The sequence below is a fragment of the Phodopus roborovskii genome, unplaced genomic scaffold (assembly GCF_943737965.1).
Source record: "Phodopus roborovskii unplaced genomic scaffold, PHOROB, whole genome shotgun sequence".
In the NCBI taxonomy this organism is placed as follows: Eukaryota; Metazoa; Chordata; class Mammalia; order Rodentia; family Cricetidae; genus Phodopus; species Phodopus roborovskii.
Window position 1 is genome coordinate 28,008,821 of NW_026126434.1, and position 18,762 is coordinate 28,027,582.

Consider the following 18,762-nt stretch of genomic DNA (forward strand, 5'->3'; position numbering starts at 1 on the left):
TACCAGCAAGTGCCAAAGCTCTAGTTCTGTCCCTACCTTCAACCAGAATGCATCCAGCCGAATGTCCAAGTGCTCATCCTTTTGCCTTGAATCTTCTAGCTTATAGATAGCTTTGAACTGCTCCAAGCTGCGGTATAAATCTAGGCAAAAGAGGTTTCCCCAAAGCAAGCTGACAGGATCCATGGTAAACGTCAGACCATTTAACTGGATGTAGAGATTGGGACAGGGAACTGGAAGTAGAGAAAGCAAGGACAGCCATTTACAATGCAACAGCTAGACTCTTACCCACCAGCTAATGTTTCACGATCACAACAGCAAAGACACGCCCTTGTACACCAGCTTTGTTTGTTTCTCAGACAGGATCTCATGTATCCCAGGCTGACCTCAACAAGCTAGGTCAGAACTCTATTAACTGAGTTCAACTACAGCCCCAGCCCCAGCCCCAGCCCCAGGGCAGTTTGTGACTTAGACACATGACTTAGACATGTAAGGCTCCTAAACACAAGTGAGACTATACATAGTTGTCTCAGGGCTGACAAGGATGAAGGGCACCGAGAGAAGAAATGGTGAGCCCAGGGGCTTACCTGGAAGCTCCTGGTTATCGGGAAAGTAATACTCTGTGAACTGTACATGAATGGCAGCCACCTGAGTTGGGAGGTTGTAGTGCTTGCGGCTGCAGGAGAGCAGAGTGGATGGCTTCTTACTTGGCTGTCCAGCTGTGGAAACCTAAGTAACCACAAGCCACTGTTACCCTGTGTCACAGCACCCACAACACAACTGTTTCCTAAGCAATGCTTGCCTCTGCCAGCACACATCCTTCACTGAGAGGAGCACAGAGCTGTCCACACATGTTCCAGACATGGTCACACTGTGCTGCACTATCCCCAAGTTGCTGTTCTGTTTGGTTTGGGGGATGTGTCTCATGTAGTGTAGGTTGGTCTCAAACTGGCAATGTAGCAGGGATCGCCTTGAACTCCTGTCCCCACTTCAAAAGTGCTAGAATTACATACAGGACCTCAATTGGTCCAAGTTCATTTTCAGCAGGAGGTTATAATTCAGCATTCTGAGAACACCCCAAGGCCTTTTCTCAAAGGCCATGCTCAAGAGAAACCAACCAACTATCCATCTACTCAGGAATAAGGCTAACAGGCCCTAGCTTCCATATCTGGGTTCACGCTGTTCTAAACTATTCCACACCCTCCAATGTCTCCCTGTGTCTTCACCTGGTGGATGTCCAGGTCATCCACTCGTACAACCAGGCAACTAGAACGTAAGCGATTCCATTCTGGAGGCCCAAAGGCAGCCTGCCAGCCCTGAGCAGGGCTTTTGTCAAGAGGACTCTTCCCAGGACTAGAAAAAGAATCTAAATAAAAAGGAAAAGGAAAAAAGAAGTAGATACATTCATTATTCACTATTAATAAATCTTAGAAATTAAAACTCCAGGATCCTTAATAGTATAAAGCAGAAAGAAAGCTCAACCTGGTTGGTGGCAACTTGGTAAAAGTCTCTGTGGATTCAAGACAGCAGCCTGCTGACAGACAAGTGTTTGTAACTGCAGCTACACTGCTGACAAAGGGAACTCAACACTGGAATCACACTGTGAGATGCAGCTGGGTGAACAGATTCTCCACTGCTCCATCTTTATCAGTTATCCAGAGCCAAACAACAAAAGGCTGAGCAACCAGAGCCTTCCAGGTCCTCCAAACCTACCTGCCTTCTTCCGGAATGCAGAGTCTCCACCCAGACGCCACGGTTGTTTCAGACTGGTCTCCTCATGCCACTTCTCCATCTTACTCTGAAACTCCATCACCAGCTTCTGGGCCCAATGGCCTCGGGTCTCCATTGCCTCACAGTGCCGCACCCAATGTTTACAGCTGTCACCTGTGGAGTAAAGAAGAAAAGGACTGGAGCCCAATGTCACAGACCAATGTTCCAATGTTCCTCCTGTCAGAATAGTCAGAGTTCAGACTAGATCCTAGACCTAACCCAGAATTTCTTGGGATAAGAGAGCACCCATCTTCTTCTTAGATGGATTTTAAACCTAATATCTTGAGAGGCTGAGAGGAGAATCCAAAGCAACGGCCATTTCCTCTAGTCATCACCAACTGCATACCACACAGGCTTGCAAATGTCCTCATAGGAAGATGCTCCCAACAGCCCTCTGAGCATATGCAGCAATATCCAGCACCCTTTTGCTGGCTGGTCAGCTATGAGCCCAGAAATCCACCCTCAATTACATTTCTCTGACCTGCCCAGTGGAAGGGGTAGTAGTCAAACTCCATCTTGTGGAAGGTAAGCTGCATGGCACCACCTGTGAGTCTGTTTGCAGAGACACCTGTGAAAGAAAGACACAGGTGAACAGCACTGGGGGGGCAAAGAAACCTAAGCATCACCTGAACCACTAGGAAGACCTCTACAGGGCTTGGCAAGAGCAACCAGTGTTCTTAACTAATGAGCTCCTACCTGTGCTTTATATACTAAAAAGAATGTACAAAGATGCCTTTGTTCAAATAATGGATAAGAAACAATAATAATTGTTTTAAATTAGCTATTTTAAAGCTACTAGTATTTAAAATTTAAAAATATAATTACTGATAATGTTTTGAGGATTTTTGTTGCTTTTTAGGCAAGTTCTCATCAAACTCAAGATAGTCTTATTCATCATAGCTAAGAATGACCTTGAGCTCCTGATCCTCCAACTCCCAACTATCAGAATTACAATATATACAACTACAATAACATATTCTTTTCATTTGGGGAAAGACTATACTTTGTTTGTTTTGTTTTTTTCAAGACAGGGTAGGTATCTCTGTGTAACAGCTCTGTCTGTCCTGCATACTGCAAACAGATCAGCAGGCTAGCCTCAAACTCAGAGATCTGCCTGCATCTGCGTCACCAGCACTGGGATTAAAGGTGTACGCCGCTACAGGACAGCCTGCTTTTCTCCCCAGAGGGTGGGACAGAGTCTTGCTATGTAGCACAAGCTTCCTCAAACTCATGACAATACTTGTGCCATAGTCTCCAGATCACTAGGATCACATGTACGAATCACAACAATCAGCAAGAGCACTATGTGGCCCTGGCTGGTCTCAAACTCAAGAGACCCATCTAGCACTAAAGGCTTTCATCCCCACTCCAAGTCCCCAAGCAACACTGGGGAGAAATTACTCAAAATAAATAAATAAATAAAAATAATAATAATAGCTCTAATAATCACTTCCTCTGGTGAAAAAGAACCATGCCATTCCTCATATCTCCTCTTAAAATGGACGTGAAGTTTCACCAGGACCATGGAATAACAAACTGGAGAGGAAGTGCTGCTTGATGGCCCAGGAAGAAAAAAAAAAAAAAAAAACAAGTGTTTGGCCCTGAAACATTACAAGAGGCAAGGATACAGCAGGAGTTGTATCTCAGTGGTACAGCACTTGCCCAGAACTAACAAGGCCCTGGGTTCAACCCCAAACACTACCAGAATAAATAAGTAAATAAGGGGCAAACAGCAAATGTAGCCTAAAGAGAAGTTAAAGCACTAGAAAACACCGTCACCTGTGAGCATCAGAAAGCATGAGAGAGCAAAAGGAACAGAGACAGCGAGGGAGCAAGCAGGTAGTCAAAATCAAGTGATGACTCCGGGCCCCCAAAGCCAGGAGACTATCTCATGTGGGCCTGACAATGGCTTTGAGGTAAATGAGCCAAGACTGTCTTCATGCAATCTCATAAATGAGGCTATTTGAAGAAGTTAAACAAAAGGTTATTGGCTTCTGCGGGCTCATAAAGAAATGGCAATCATTCTGAAAACATATAAGTACACATGTATAATGTGTATAATACTATGTTAAACATACCACTAACTTGACATAACCTCCCTACACAAATTAATACAATATATATATAATCGGGGGAGGGATTGAGTCAGGGTCTCACTATGTAGCCCTAGCTGTCCTAGAACTAGTTATGCAGACCATAATATAATAGCCTTGCACTCACAGAGATCCTCCTGCCTCTGCCTCCAGAGTGCTGTCAGAGTGCTGGAATTAAAGCTGTGCACCACATCTGACTATCACAACATAATATTAAAATGATTTTAAAACCCTGAAAATTTTTTTCTAGGTAGACCTGTGGTGGAGCGCCTATTTTTGTTTAGTGCACAGGAGGTCTGGACTCAATCCTCAGCTCCAAAAAAGGGAGAGAGAAATGTGAAAACTGAGTTTCCTGGACCTGAATTTACTGTTCCTACAATTCCCCAGCAGTTTCTCCTCTTCTGGCAAATACCAGCCTATCTCAGGGTATTTAAGGAGGAAAAAAGAGTGGGCTCAATCCTTCAAGATCTGCACAGCATGGTAGGAAAATGGCCTGCATGTGTACTGTGTGACAGGTGGCTCAGCATACCCTGATGCTGGTGAGCACTGCCTCAAGCTCACACACGGCTAACACAGGAGGGCTGGGGGCCAAGTAACACCTATGATTAAGGAGCTAACTGAAGGGTGGATGCCACAGTGTCTGTGGGAAACCTTTATCCCAGGCTCCTCCAAAGACAGACCAGCCAGCCAGGCACAGGTCAAATGGGTACCTGGCTCCCGGGACTGGCTGTCATCACAGATGTGCAGGTCCAGGCGGGAGATGAGCAGGTGGTAGGAAGACTCCTTCACATCAAACTTCTCAAAGTACTGGCTGAGGCGACTGCTACTGCTGCTGCTGCTGTTGCCCTGGCTGCCACTGAATGCCTGGGCCCAGGTCTGCTGGGCACTGGGGGCAGGTGGAGTGATCTACATGTGACAGAGAGGAAAAAACAGAAACATCAGAGGCTCACTTGGCGAGCACACTAGCTGCTCTTCCAGAGGACCTAGTTTCAATCCCAGCACCAACATGGTGGCTCATGCCTACCTGTAACTCCAATTCCAGGCTTTCAAACACCTTCAACACAGACACACATGCAGGCAAAACAGCAAAGCACATAAAATAAATTATACATTTAGACAGACAGACATCAAGTCCAGGCTCTGAGAGGCTCCTTCTGATGCTTCCTGAAGCTTAAGTCCACATGAGTAGAACCACAATTTAACAGCATTCCTTCCATCTCATAACTGTCTAACCTCTCACTCAGCACTAACAGAGGAAGCAACCTAAACTCCAAAAAGCCCACCCATGACAAGTTTAGCAACTGTCCCAGTGTGTCTTCAGGTTTGTGTTGCCCTGCAAGCTCTCACCTACCAGGCCTGGGCTGACCCCAGTCATCTCTAGAATGTCCTCCCTAAGGGCATTGCCATGCTGGATAGGCAATGCCCCTTCTCCATGCTCTGAAGCACCAGGCCTACCTGTTACAACACCTGGCACACAAACCTGTATCAAAAACTTGTCAACTGTCTATCTTCCAAGACAGTGCAAGAAAAAAAGGCTCATGCCACCTCCTTTCTCCAGAAGCTATCTCCATCTGCTCTACAGGAGAAATCCAGTGAACACGGCAAATGAAAGATGACAGGTGTGAGTGACACAACTGGTGAACTCCATAAGGAAGCCTTCATTCCCTCAACACTGGCACAAACCAGGGCTGGCCAACTACCTCCCCAGTCCCAGAAGATGTCCAGTTGTCGCTAACCTGCACAGGCTCAGGAGCCAGGCTCTTTCTCTGCTGGGCTGACTTCTCCATGGCCTCACTCAGTGACTCAGCATACTTCATCATCGCCTTGAGCTGTGAGTCGGTCAGCACCCAGAGCAGGTCATCCAGCAGGAACGTCAACTTGGAGGCAACCACATTGCAATCCTTGGTCTGAGAGGCCACAGAGAACCCAGGTTAGCACCTTGTACCTTCCAAGGCTTTAAGGTAACTACGACCTGGTTTTCCCAGGTAGCTTTTCACCTTCCAGGAGGAGAAAAAAGAGCCATCAAGCACTCTGGAAAGCCTATATCTTACAAAATAACTCAGGTTTGCTTGATTAAACAAAAGCCACCAGTCAACCTGGAGATGCTGAGGCCAGTATATACACAATAAATATAGGTAGACACTGTGGGTTGGGTTTTGTTTTGGTTTTTGGTTTTTTTTGGGGGGGGGTCTTTTTTGTTGTTGTTATTTTTGAAGTAGGGTTTCTCTGTGAAACAGTTCTGGCCTGGCTGTCCTGGGACTCACCCTGTAGATCATGATGGCCTCAGAGAGCCACCTGCTTCTGGGATTAAAGGCATGTACCACCACCACATGGCTAGAACCTGATTTCTAAAAGTACCAAAACAATGAAAAGTTTTTCTCACACTGGCGGGACCGACAACAATGTGTGTGGACAGTGGCAGAATATCAACTTCCCTGGCATGGGCAGCACACACTCACTCTTCTCTTGAGGGTTATGTGGATCCGGCCTTGGTTGGTAATGAGCCTCAGTGGAGTGGTGACTGGGTCCTGGTCACCATTATCTGTGGCATCTGCCTCAATTCGAAGTGTCTGCCAAGTTATTTCCTTAAATGTTAAAACCTGGAAGAGGGAAAGTAAAATCCCATGATTCTGTGGACCAGAGCTGAGGGGAAAGACAGGACTGAGTGACCACTCTCAGCCAGCACCCTAACAGAAGAAAGCAGTGGGGTCCAGATCTGTAACTGAACAGTGACACCAGACAAACGGACAAAAAGGATCCCAGCTTTTCCAAGAGTGGGGACAGCGCCAAACAGGAAGAGCATCCTCCAGGGGGTTCTACTTGGAATCCCTCCACTCACTCCCCTGAGAACACTAAGGCTGTCACCTCTCCTCGGCGGGGATCAGTGATGCGGGTCAGGCGCAGGTCACTCTGCTGCCAGTTGGGGTTGACACTGTAGCCCTGGAGCTGCCACAATTCAAAAGAAGCATGGAAGGCCTTGGAGTGGATCCTGATGGTGATGGAATTGACGATGATGAACATCCCCTCCACCACCTTCTCGGCAAAGCCATACTCGCTGCAGTGAATGAGGAACAGTGATCAGAACCCAGCAGGCTGCAGGGATGGCCACTGTTCTGGAAGACAGCAGATTCGGCTACAAATGTGACTACTTAGTTTTCTTTCTTCTTCTCTCCTTTATTTTTTCCTCTAAACTTTTTGGTTGGAGTTTTTTTCTTAATATTTTATTTTTGTTTTTATGTTTATAAGTATACTGCCCACATATATGCCTATCATACATCACATGCTTGAAGTGCCAACAGAGTCCAACAGAGGGAGTTAGAGCCCTAAAATTGGAGTTACAGATGGTAACAGTTGCTGTGTGGGTGGAAGGACGGAACTCCTAACCCCTATCTGCTAAAGATCAGCAGTGCTCTTAACCTGGTGGTAGTACACTCTTTAATCCCACCAATAGGGAGCCGGAGGCAGGAGGATCTCTGAGTCTGAGGCCAGACTGGTCTACTAAGAGAGTTTCCAGACAGTCAGGGCTACACAGAGAAACCCTGCTCGAAAAGTAGGGTGGGGGGTGGGGGAGGAGAGAAAGGAGAGAAAGGAGAGAGAAGAGAGATTAATTTATAAATTAAAGCTGAAAGCACACATATATGTGCAATTTAGTCATATAGGGTAGTAAAAGGTCCAAGAGCCCAATAAAAAACAGAAAAAAGCATACACAGTTCACAGAAAAAAATAACAGTAAACTAAACCTTACACACAAATCAAAACTACAGTGACACCTTGGAGTACAGCTAAGTAAGTCGATCATTTGGCTGCCCCCGATTCATCCCTAATATAATAACAATGGAAAAAAGCTGTGACTCCCACCTGTAATCCGAGCACTCAAGTAGAGGCAAGCAGATGTCCACAAATTTCAGGGCAGCTAGCTCTGGGAATCCTCTGTTCCCATCTCTGGATCCCATCTCCAGAGCTAAGATCACAAGTGGATCCCCATGCCCCTCTGGCATCACATGGCTGCTAGTGATGCAAACTCCAGGCCTCACACTTACAAAGCAAGTGTCACTTTACCCACTGACCCATCTCTCCAGTCCTACAAAAATTAAAAAGAAAAATGCTGTGCCTGGTTACCACACCTTCAATTTCAGGGTTACAGAGACAGAGGTAGGTAGATCTCTGTGAGTTGAGGCCAGCAAGTTCAGGCCAGTGAGAAAATGAGAACACGTCTCCAAAAAAGAAAGGGGGGGGGGGAACCCACTGAGAAGTTATATTCCCCTTTAGAAAAGGAAGAAAAAACCCCACCCTCCCAAAGGAGAAATGGGAATATAGGACAGAATAAAAAGTAGATACTGTTAAAAACAGACACAATTTGCTAAGGTGTTGGGAACTAGTAGGCAGTTTCTTCCAAATTTAAAACTCCCCACACCACCACTACCCAAACATTTCCATCCACAACACACAAATACATCTGAATGGATATTCACAAAAGCCAAAATTACAAATGAAATAATAATTGAGTGGAAAGCTGGGCATGGTGGCACAGCCTGTAGTCCTAGCTCTTGGCAGGTGGAGGCAAAAGGTTTGGGAGTTCAAGGCCAGCCTGAGCTACCCACAGTGAGTTCAAAGGCAGCCTGGGCTACATATGTAAGACCTTTCAGGAACTTGGGGAGGGTTGGTTGTCTTAAACCACATAATGGAATGTAACTCAGTTTGAAGCTGTGTTCTCCCAAATTCATACTGCTATTAGTAACATAGACTATGGAGGTACAACACAGCATCTGGGATTTGCTTTTAAGTCCTGGAGCACACAGGGAAAAGACTGGGAAAATGTTGGTAATTTTTGAGATTTGACATTTGAAACATGGGAATCTGATATACTAGTCTATTGGTTTTAGTTGTATGTTTGAAATTTTCAATAATAGAAGTTTTATTGAGCCAGGAAAGGTGTGGCACACTTATAATTCTAATGAAAACCAGCCTGGGCTACATCGAAGGACAATCAACCAAGACTCTTTAACTGGGCTCATAGTAACTGACCTCTGTCCAGAAGCAAGCGCAATGGGAGACTGTCCATTGGGGGGGCGAGGATCCTCACAGGTTTTCATCTCCACCTCCACTTTATCTAGACACTGGAATGAAAGTTATACAGAACTGAGCATCCACATGAACCTCACACAGCACCAGCAAGACAGCAAAGACTGTGCTACAAGCCAGCCATAACCAACACAAACCACACTCCTAACTTTCTGTCTGGATCCCAAAGGAAATGTAAGGATAGAGTCTGAATGATAAAAATCATTATTACAAATCAAAGCTGGGCATAATGGACCACACCTTAAATTCTAGCACTTGGGAGGCAGCGGAAAGCAGATCTCTGAGTTTGTGACCAACCTGTTCTACAAAGTAAGTTCTAGAATAGCCAGGGCTATTTAGAGACCCTGTGTTTCAAGAAAACAAAAAACAAAAAAGATGACTTTCAAGTATAAAAGGTCATTACCAAGCAAATCGGATGTGTCTTCAACTTTGTCCACTGGATCTGAAAGAATGAAGCAAGGACACCGGCCTGTGACAGCTGTTCCTCAAGAAAACAAGCCTTCTGGCCCGCCACAACAATAGCACTTAGACTCTATTCTCACCCGGATGGAGGCCCTGTTGCAGTAGACCCTGGTAATAGCTAGCCAGGTGGGCAGTTCCAGCACATTCTGCAGAACCTCCTCATCCAGCTCCAGGTTGGTCAGCTGACCCTCCCCTTTCAGGGTGCTCAGGTTGATCTTGTCCGGGGAAAGATTCTTAGTGAACCTGCAAAGAGCGATAGGAAAACACCACTGTTTCTAGGGCAACATGATAAACTGACACTGCTGTAACCAATCATCCATGGTCTCCACACCACAAAAGGTACGAGGTAAGACCTCTCATACTCTTATGACAGTCACCATCCCCCTGATAATGCGTGGTAGGGAATCTGGGGAAATGGATGGGGGAGTAGCAACATAGCCTTCCATTTCTGAATCCCCTCATGAGAGTCCCCTAAAAACAGAGCAGTTAGGCCAGATGTATATATACACCTGTGATACCAGCACTTGAGAAGTTTTGTCAAGGCCACAATGAGTTTGAAGCCAGCTTGGTATACATGTCACCCTGATCCAAAGGCAACAAAAAAAAAAAAAAAAAAAAAAAACCCAAAAGATAGCAACTAAATAGAAACATAAAATGCCCATGAGTGGTATTTTGTTTTGCTTTTTTTAATTTATTAGTATTTGTGCATGTTTCATGTACTTAGGCAGGTGCGCCAAGGCACACATTTTTTTTATTTTTTTAGTACATGGGTTACCAGATTCAATGGAAAACACCTTTACCCTCTGCTGGCCTCACACAGCTAACATGTAGAGAGAACTAGAGGAGCTGGTTGGTGGCTCAGTAATTAACAATGCTGGCTGATCTTTCAGAGAATTGGAATTTGGTTCCCAGCACCCACATCAAGTAGCTCACAAATGCCTGTCAACACCAGTTCCAGGGGATCTAATGCTCTCTCTTCCTGCCTCCAAAGGCACCCATAAACATGTAAACACACAAATAATAAAATACATCTTTAAAAAAAAGAAACCAAAATTCCTCCTGCTCATTAGTTGCCCCCATCCTCATTGTGTGACCACATTCTCCAAGGTCACAATGCTTTCTACCTTGTGTGCTGTGGCTTTCCCCTGGCTACACACAGAATCCACCAGTAAAGCCCTACAGCAATCAACAAGTTATCTACTATATTCAACCAGCTATAACCATGACACTAAACCATTGAATTTCCAGAATCAGCAAGTGATGGCCGACTTAACTCAACTCTAAACCTACTACATTAAACTAGTGCAGACCTACTAGAGTCAAACCACTGATCTACTACTAGACTCAATCAGTGACCAAGCAAATCAAACAGTGACACAGTAGAGCTGACTATTGATCTGGAGACTTTGTTTTGTTTTTTGTTTGTTGGTTTGGTTTGGTTTTTTAAGATAGGGTTTCTCTATGTAACAGCCCAGGCTGTCCTGGAACTCTGAATGAAGACCAGGGAGTGGTGTGGCACACACTCTTAATCCCAGAACTCAGGAGGCAGAGGCAGGCGAATCTCTGACGTCAAGGTCAGCCTGGTCTACAGAGTGAGTTCCAGGACAGCCAGGGCTGTTACACAGAGAAACCCTGTCTCAAAAGTTCAAAACCAGAAAAGAAAAAAGAAAAGTAGAAAGTGAAGCTTCCTCACCAGTCCATGGAGACAGGCAGATGGGTGAAACACACCCAAGCATGTTTTCTCTGCACGGGTACAGAACAAAGCAGAGGGTGCAAAAAGGCGCTCCGTAAGTCCAAGAACAGAGGAACACCTAGGATTCAGTGAAAACCCAAGTGGACTACTCTGAGAAAAGTGATTACAAAGTGGGAGGGATTTGCACCTACTGAAGAGACAGAGAGAATCCAAGCAAGTGCAGCTACCTCATCTGTCAACTCCACATGCAAAAATCAAAATAAACAAGACAGATGGGGGAGATGGTCTACAGCATCTTCCTGATGCTGCAACCCTTTAACACAGTTCCTCATGTTGTGCTGACCTCCAACCATAAAATTATTTTCATTGCTACTTCACAACTGTAACTTTGCTACTTTTATGAATTGCAATATAGTTATCTGTTACGTGACCCCTGTGAAAGGGTGTTCTACACAAACAGGTCGTAACACACTTGAGCACTGCTGGTCTAAATCATAGTGCGATGGAGGAACAGACCAGCAGCTGGGAAAGCAGCCACCATGTTTTCATAGCACTGAAAGCAAAAGAGGCCTTTGTAGACTATAAAACATTGACAAGCTAATCACCTTACTGATGGGATCAGAGAACAAACCAACTGATCCTGACTCTGTTGAGACATGGAGTCTAAATGCTAATCCAAAGGAAATGCAGAACAGAGCTGCTGGTCTATACCACTGAGTGCACCACCAACAAACTCAGGCTGGGAACCTCCAGATTCATTGTCACAGACCAAACTCAAGGCTCTCATCCTCATTCCCTTTCCTGAAGCATTCATCAGCAATCCACTTTGTTCCCCTGGGGGGTGGGGGGAGACTATCTTGCCCTTCACACATTGCAGTCCCAATCATGGCAGACTCTGATGTGGAGCCATGCTTGCTCAGTTTGAGATCACACCTAAGATGAAAGCATGAAAGTTTAGTTTACACATTCTTCCCAAGCAGTGACTGTGACTGAACAAACTAACTGCTAACAACTACCAAATCCTTTCTGGCTGGATCAACTTAAGCCTTGTTCTTGAAGCTGGGCCTGCTCTTCTGTGTGGCAAGTGAGGCAAATGAACCTCATCTTGCTAGTGCATCTCAGGGTTGCTATTTTCTGTCACAATATGCAATGTTTTTCCCTCCAACACTATTCTTGTGCTTTTTATGTTTATTCTTATCTTGGATGCTAACAGTTTAGGTTACAAGTTTGTAAGTTTCTCCCCCATGGGTCCCTCTTTCTCTAAGCTGTGTTTCAATGGTGCACACTACATTACTTATTCATTGTGTGGATGTGTGTGACTGTGGGAAGGTGCACTTATGTCAAGGCAAGTTGGTCCTCTTCCTCCATCATGTGGGTCCCAGATGGAGGTCAGGTTAAAAGGCAGCAAATGCAGTTTCTCTGAACCATTTTGCTGGTCCACAGTTTTATTTTTGTAATTGTTTATAGTATATAAAGGGTATTCTTTTGTAATTTTAATAATAAAAATTCCTTTTGGAAGTTGCAACTATGCAAAACAATATCATATGACAGAAGGGACACACAGGAATGAACTGACCTGATAAGCAAATTCAAGAAAGTGATACCTGTGGACTGAGGAAGCTCCAACTGCATAGAGACTCATTTCACAGCTGTTGATTACCGTGGCCTCTTCTAAAGCCCCCATCAGCTCCCATTACATGCACATGGGGCTGGAAGAACTCTCTCCAGGCCCAGTAGGTGGTCACTTAGGCCACTTGTCAGGACAAATGCGAGGGATGAAGCCACATCTCCCTCCAGGACAGAAAATAGGCAAGGACTACAGAAGTTATAGAGTCCCCAAGGTCAGCACCACATCAGCCACTCACACAGGCATCAGACTAGGTACATCATTTCACTCCCAGGGGTCTTGGGGATATAATTATTTCAACCATTGCACTCACACTGCTTGCTACCTCTGCAAATAACCATCAAACAGTAGCAAGCTGTATTAGCTTCTAAACAATGTTGAAGTTCAGAAAAATGGCATCCTAAAATATGTATGACAACTGGCATGCTAACCACTTTTAGTTAAAAGCCCTAGAAAGACAGCAAATGCCCAGCGAGGCTCTAGTCTGACACTTCTTTATCTGCTTGAAGAACAGTCACAAAGTGGGAAATTACATTTGGTCCCTTCTCTGGGTTTGTAAGCATATGGGTAGATTTTGTCACAAGTTATGCTGCCTCCAAAACCAATTCAGTTCCTAAACAGACTCATTTACTAGTACACTCTAGGGCACTGGGCCTTTCACAACCTTTAGCACCCATCAGAATCCTGCAGTCATGAAAAAAGGTCATGAGCTAATCACATTTCTCTGATTGTCCCTAAGGATGTAAACACATGAGAAAATCACTCTCACCTAGCTAGGTCCTTCCAGCAAGGCTTTAGAGGGCCAAGGAAGGTTTCTCCTTTGTTCTACAATAGGACAAAAAGAAAAAGGAATCCCCCTTTAACATATATGTTGACTGATTTTTAATTCATTTAAAATTATATCTGTGTGTGTGTGTGTGTGTGTGTGTGTGTGTGTGTGTGTGTGTGTGTTGCTAGGAACTAAAGGCAGTTTATCTAAGCACTACATCCTAAGCCTTAAAACAATTCTTTAATCTCAACAAAATATGAACCAACTTTGTGCTTTAACCCACAGAGACCAGCTTTTTTCCCCATGGACCCATGGATACTTCCCTCTGAAAACTAGCTTGCCACAGCATGGAGGAATCCTTCTTTTACTGAAATGAATGCCTGCCCACGAGCAGAAAAAAAGGAAAAAGTCAAATCCATCTACTTCAAACGTGACAGAAAAAGTCAAATGCAACTACAAGAAACAGGTCCTAAAGAACAAAACATGTGAGTCATGCCTCTAAAGAGAGGAGGGGCAGTCCCAATGCCTCCAGAGGAGGGGGGGGGGGTCCTGAGGAGAAAAAGCAGACAGAACAGGAAGCTCAGCACATCTGCTATCGAAAGGCACTTCCAAGCCCTGTACACATTCAGAGGATTAAAAGGATTACAGTTCCTTCCTCCAACTTCCCTAGTAACCTTCCTTCAGTACAGGATGAGAACCAGCAAGAAAGACTGCTCTTCCCCAGGCTGGCTTCAAACTGGTATCCTCTTGCCTTCCTTCAGAAGTCCTAGTACTGCAGGTAGGTGGTGCCACTCCCACTTGAGATCTTTTAAAGATGAAAGTGAGGAAGGAAGGGGACTGCTGAGCTAGATCTGAGATAAGAACACTCAGAACCCAGTGACAGGAGAAAACCAACTCCTGAAAGTTACACATACATACACATACACACACACACACACACACCAAAAAATTTTTTGGAGACAGGGTCTCTTTGTATTTATTGCTTTGGAGCTGTCCTGGAACTAGCTTTATAGACCAGGCTGGCCTGGAACTCAAAGAGATCCACCTGCCTGTCTCCTGAGTGCTGAAATGAAAGGCCTGCATCACCAACACACAATTATCTTATATAAGATCCTCCTAGCTTTATTCTGACACTCCTTTATCTGACAATCATGGACAAGTTCCAGGAAGTGTAAGGATGTCTCCCTTTACAGTCACCTATTTAACCTGTGCAAACAGACTAAAATAAACTTCAATTTATGTGTAAGGTCATGGTGTAATATCATCAGAAACATTTCTGAACTTCAGAAACCCAATGAAATTAGCAAGACCCTTCTTAAGAATGCCAGGGATAATTCACATCTCCACCAAGGTGCTGACTAGTGAGCACAGAAGGCACCATGTTACCAGCTGGACAATGAACTGCAAACAGCATCCATCAAACATCAGAAGCAAACACTGCTACTGAAAGTTCAAGATGGGGGTGGGTATTCAGCTCAGGGGCAGAGTGTCTGTCTAGCAAGTGTCAGGTCCTGGGCTCATCCCTCCTCACCAGAAAGTCTTTGGTATATTACCAGGATGGTAAACAGGCTTTCCCCAGGACAGTAATGATGTACCAGTATGCATTGAAAGACCTTAGATAAATAACCCCCAGATGGACCAACACCCAGCCAAGAACATTTTGTGGTTTTTCTTGGAACATAAATAACCCTTACCCCAGTTTGACCTTATGCTAATGAAAGAATGTCAATATAGCCAATCATGTTATGCCTAATGTATCTATGCTAATTTGTAGTTTTGCCCTATAAAAGGAACCTTGGTACTTTGTTGGGCAGGCAGCCTTCCCTGGAGTTCCCTGGAGAAGCTGATGCCTGATTGTGCATTCGCTCACTAAAAGCCTCTTGCTGATTGCATCTCCTGGACTGGTCACTGAGTCGAGGGGCTAGCCCACCTGAGTAATTAGACCCTGCATTCAGGGTCTAACATCTGGGGGCTTGTCCGGGATCAGGAAGCTCCCCCCCCCCAGACTCATTTCCAGAACCAGAAGGAGATAAGTCAGGCCGGCATTTTGAATTTGTTATATGTGTTGTCTCTTTCATCCGGTACCTGTACAGACTCTGTAGAGACTCAAGAGGCGGGCTGACAAGCCAGGAGACCTCTGAGTCTGACCCTGGAGGACGCTGGGTGAACAGGCAGCCCTCGTCCTGGGAATGGTGGGTCTCAGTCCCCATGCCCATCTCAATTAACAGTTTCAGCTTTGTGCCCATCTGTTGTTGCACAGCTTTTGATTATAGGCCTGTCTATTTGTCTGTTTGTCTCTTTGTGTTCATTGTTTTAGAATATTACCCAGGCATGGGTCAATAACTAACTACCCCCTTAAGTCTGACTTTAGATCATTGGAAAGAAGTCCAAGACCAAGCCAACAACCACTCGGTCCAAGTCAAGAAAAAGGAATGGCAGACTTTCTGTTCCTCTGAATGGCCCACTTTCAATGTGGGCTGGCCCCGGGATGGGACTTTTAACCTTGATATCATCTTGCAGGTCAAGGAGCGGGTGTTCGACACTGGCCCGCATGGACACCCTGACCAGGTCCCTTACATCATTACCTGGGAAAGTCTGGCCCAGGACCCCCCTCCCTGGGTACAGCCTTTTGTCTCTCCTAGGGAACAGCCACTCCTGGCGCCTAAACCGTCTCCTACCCTCCTTATCCCCGTCTCTTCTCCGTCCACTTCTCCCATACAGTCCTCCCTCTACCCATTAAAGGAAATCAAGGACCTCCAAAAGAAAGTCCCTGTTCTCCCCGCCGACTAACAGACGGACCTCCTCACTTTCGATCCTCCCCCTCCAGCGCCAGGCCCACCGCTCAGGCCCCCCCACCACCACCACCCAGGGATCAACCCAGGGGCCCAATCTCCTCCGATTCCACTGGCCGGGAAGACATGGGGCCATCACCATCACCTGGGATGGCTACCCGTCACCGTCTCCGAAGGGAGCGAACAAATGACACCAGGATACCAGCCCTGGTCTTCCCAACTTTTCCCCCTTCGATCAGTGGGTGACCAGATGCAATGTTGGCCCTTTTTCAGCATCAGACCTTTGTAACTGGAAGACCCACAACCTTCCCTCTCCCCAAGACCCTCAAGCCCTTACCGGGTTCTTAGAGTCCATTTTAATAACCCATCAACCCACTTGAGATGATTGTCACCACAGAAGAGAAGCAGAGAGTCATCTTGTAGGCTCGGAAGAACCTGCCCAGGCCCAATGGGGGCCCCACGCAGCTCCCCAATGAGATCAATGCCGCGTTTCCCTTGAACAGACCCTGCCGGTAGGGAGCAACTCTGTCTTTATTGCCAGGTTCTCTTCGCAGGTCTCAAGGGCGCTGGCAAGCGACCCACTAATGTGGCCAAGGTAAGATCAGTCACCCAGGGGCCAGAAGAAACCGCCACCGATTTCTTAGAAAGGTTAATGGAGGCATACAGTATATATACTCCTTTCGACCCTGTCAGTCCCCAGTGGCAGGGCAAAATGATGATGGCATTCAGCCCCTGATATTAGAAATAAATTGCAACGTTTAGAAGGGTTGCAGGATTATACTTTGCAGGATTTAATGAAAGAGGCAGAAAAGATTTTCAACAAGAGAGAAACACCAGAGGAAAAGGAAGAAAGGCTTAGAAAGATGCAGGAAGAGAAATAGGAGAGGATTCGAAGAGAGCAAGAATAGAAAGAAGAAAGATGAGATAAAAAGCAATCTAAGGAACTGAGTAGAACCCTGGCCTCCATAGTGCAGACTAGGCCAGAAGCAGGGAGGCAGGATAGGAATCTGGGAGACAGAAGACGGCCCAAAGTAGATCTAGACCAATGTGCCTATTGTAAAGAAAAAGGCCATTGGGTCAGAGACTGCCCTAAAAGACCAAAGGATCCAAAGAAACAGCCGATGCAAATCTTCTCTTTAGAGGACTAGGGCAGTCAGGGCCAGGAACCCCTCCCCCACGAGCCTCAGATAACCCTTAAGATGGGGGGGGGGGAACAGCCCCTGACCTTCCTGGTTGACACCAGGGCTCAACACTCGGTGTTGACAGAATCGAAGGGGCCCATGAGCTGAAAAACCTCAAGGGTGCAAGGGGCCACGGGTGGAAAGCTGTACAGGTGGATCACCAACCGTAAGGTCCAACTGGCCACTGGCAAAGTGACTCATTCCTTCTTGCATGTGCCAGATTGTCCTTACCCCCTATTGGGAAGAGACCTCCTCTCTAAATTATGAGCCCAAATTCAGTTCCATGCAGAAGGAGCCTCCATCACTAGACCCAATGGGGTCCCCCTCTACATCCTAACTGTGAAATTGAAGGACGAATATACACTTTTAGAAGACTTACCTGAGTCACCACAACCCAATACTCAAAAACTGGCTTGAAAAATACCCACAGGCTTGGGCTGAGACAGGAGGCATGGGGCTGGCTAAAAATCAACCACCCATCATTATTAACTTGAAGCCAACTGCCACCCCAATTTCGGTCAGGCAATACCCTATGTCGGATGAAGCATTTAAGGGGATTTGGCCTCACATACAGAGGCTCCTTAAATTGGGCATTTTAAGACCCTGCCACTCACCATGGAACACCCCCTTACTGCCTGTGAAGAAGCCTGGCACTGGGGATTACAGGCCTGTGCAGGACATCCGAGAAGTCAATCGGAAGGCGGAGGACATACATCCTACCATTCCCAACCCATATAACCTCCTGAGCACCTTGCCACCCACACATATTTGATATACAGCGCTTTATTTGAAAGATGCCTTTTTCTGCTTGAGATTAAGTCCACAGAGCCAGCCCTTGTTTGCTTTCGAATGGAAAGACCTGGAGGACGGACTATCGGGACAATTGACCTGGACCAGGTTGCTGCAAGGATTTAAGAATTCTCTGACCCTCTTTGATGAGGCTTTACACCAAGACCTGGCTGAATTTCGGGTACAGCACCCTGATTTAATACTCTTGCAATACATAGATGATCTGCTATTGGCTGCCACAACTGAACGAGACTGCGAGCGAGGTACTAGGGCCCTATTAGAAAGACTGGGGACATTGGGGTATAGATCCTCCGCCAAAAAAGTCCAAATTTGCCAACTGAAAGTAACTTACCCGGCTATTTGCTGGAAAATGGCCAACGGTGGCTGACAGAAACAAGAAAATAGGCGGTGGTGGTAATACCCCCTGCCAGATGCGGGAATTTCTGGGGACCGCTGGTTTCTGTAGACTATGGACACCAGGCTTCGCTGAGATGGCCGCCCCATTGT

The 18,762-nt window shown here is 45.9% G+C and overlaps 1 protein-coding gene across 2 annotated transcripts in view; it reads right to left on the reverse strand.

Moving 5' to 3' along the window:
* The window catches only part of Bltp3a (bridge-like lipid transfer protein family member 3A), a 46,190-nt gene that overhangs the window by 13,517 nt on the left and 13,911 nt on the right, over window positions 1–18,762 (reverse strand). Inside the window, exons 2-13 of one of the 2 annotated variants that reach the window (XM_051187174.1) lie at window positions 9,485–9,647; window positions 9,346–9,384; window positions 8,886–8,977; window positions 6,726–6,915; window positions 6,320–6,460; window positions 5,597–5,767; window positions 4,571–4,766; window positions 2,249–2,335; window positions 1,711–1,881; window positions 1,224–1,363; window positions 585–726; window positions 37–230 (exon numbers count right to left, since the gene is read on the reverse strand). In XM_051187174.1, the coding sequence (XP_051043131.1) occupies window positions 37–230; window positions 585–726; window positions 1,224–1,363; window positions 1,711–1,881; window positions 2,249–2,335; window positions 4,571–4,766; window positions 5,597–5,767; window positions 6,320–6,460; window positions 6,726–6,915; window positions 8,886–8,977; window positions 9,346–9,384; window positions 9,485–9,647 (1,726 nt within the window). Of the gene's footprint in view, window positions 1–36; window positions 231–584; window positions 727–1,223; window positions 1,364–1,710; window positions 1,882–2,248; window positions 2,336–4,570; window positions 4,767–5,596; window positions 5,768–6,319; window positions 6,461–6,725; window positions 7,026–8,885; window positions 8,978–9,345; window positions 9,385–9,484; window positions 9,648–18,762 lie in introns of those variants that run through there. The other variant, XR_007834691.1, reaches the window with a different exon arrangement.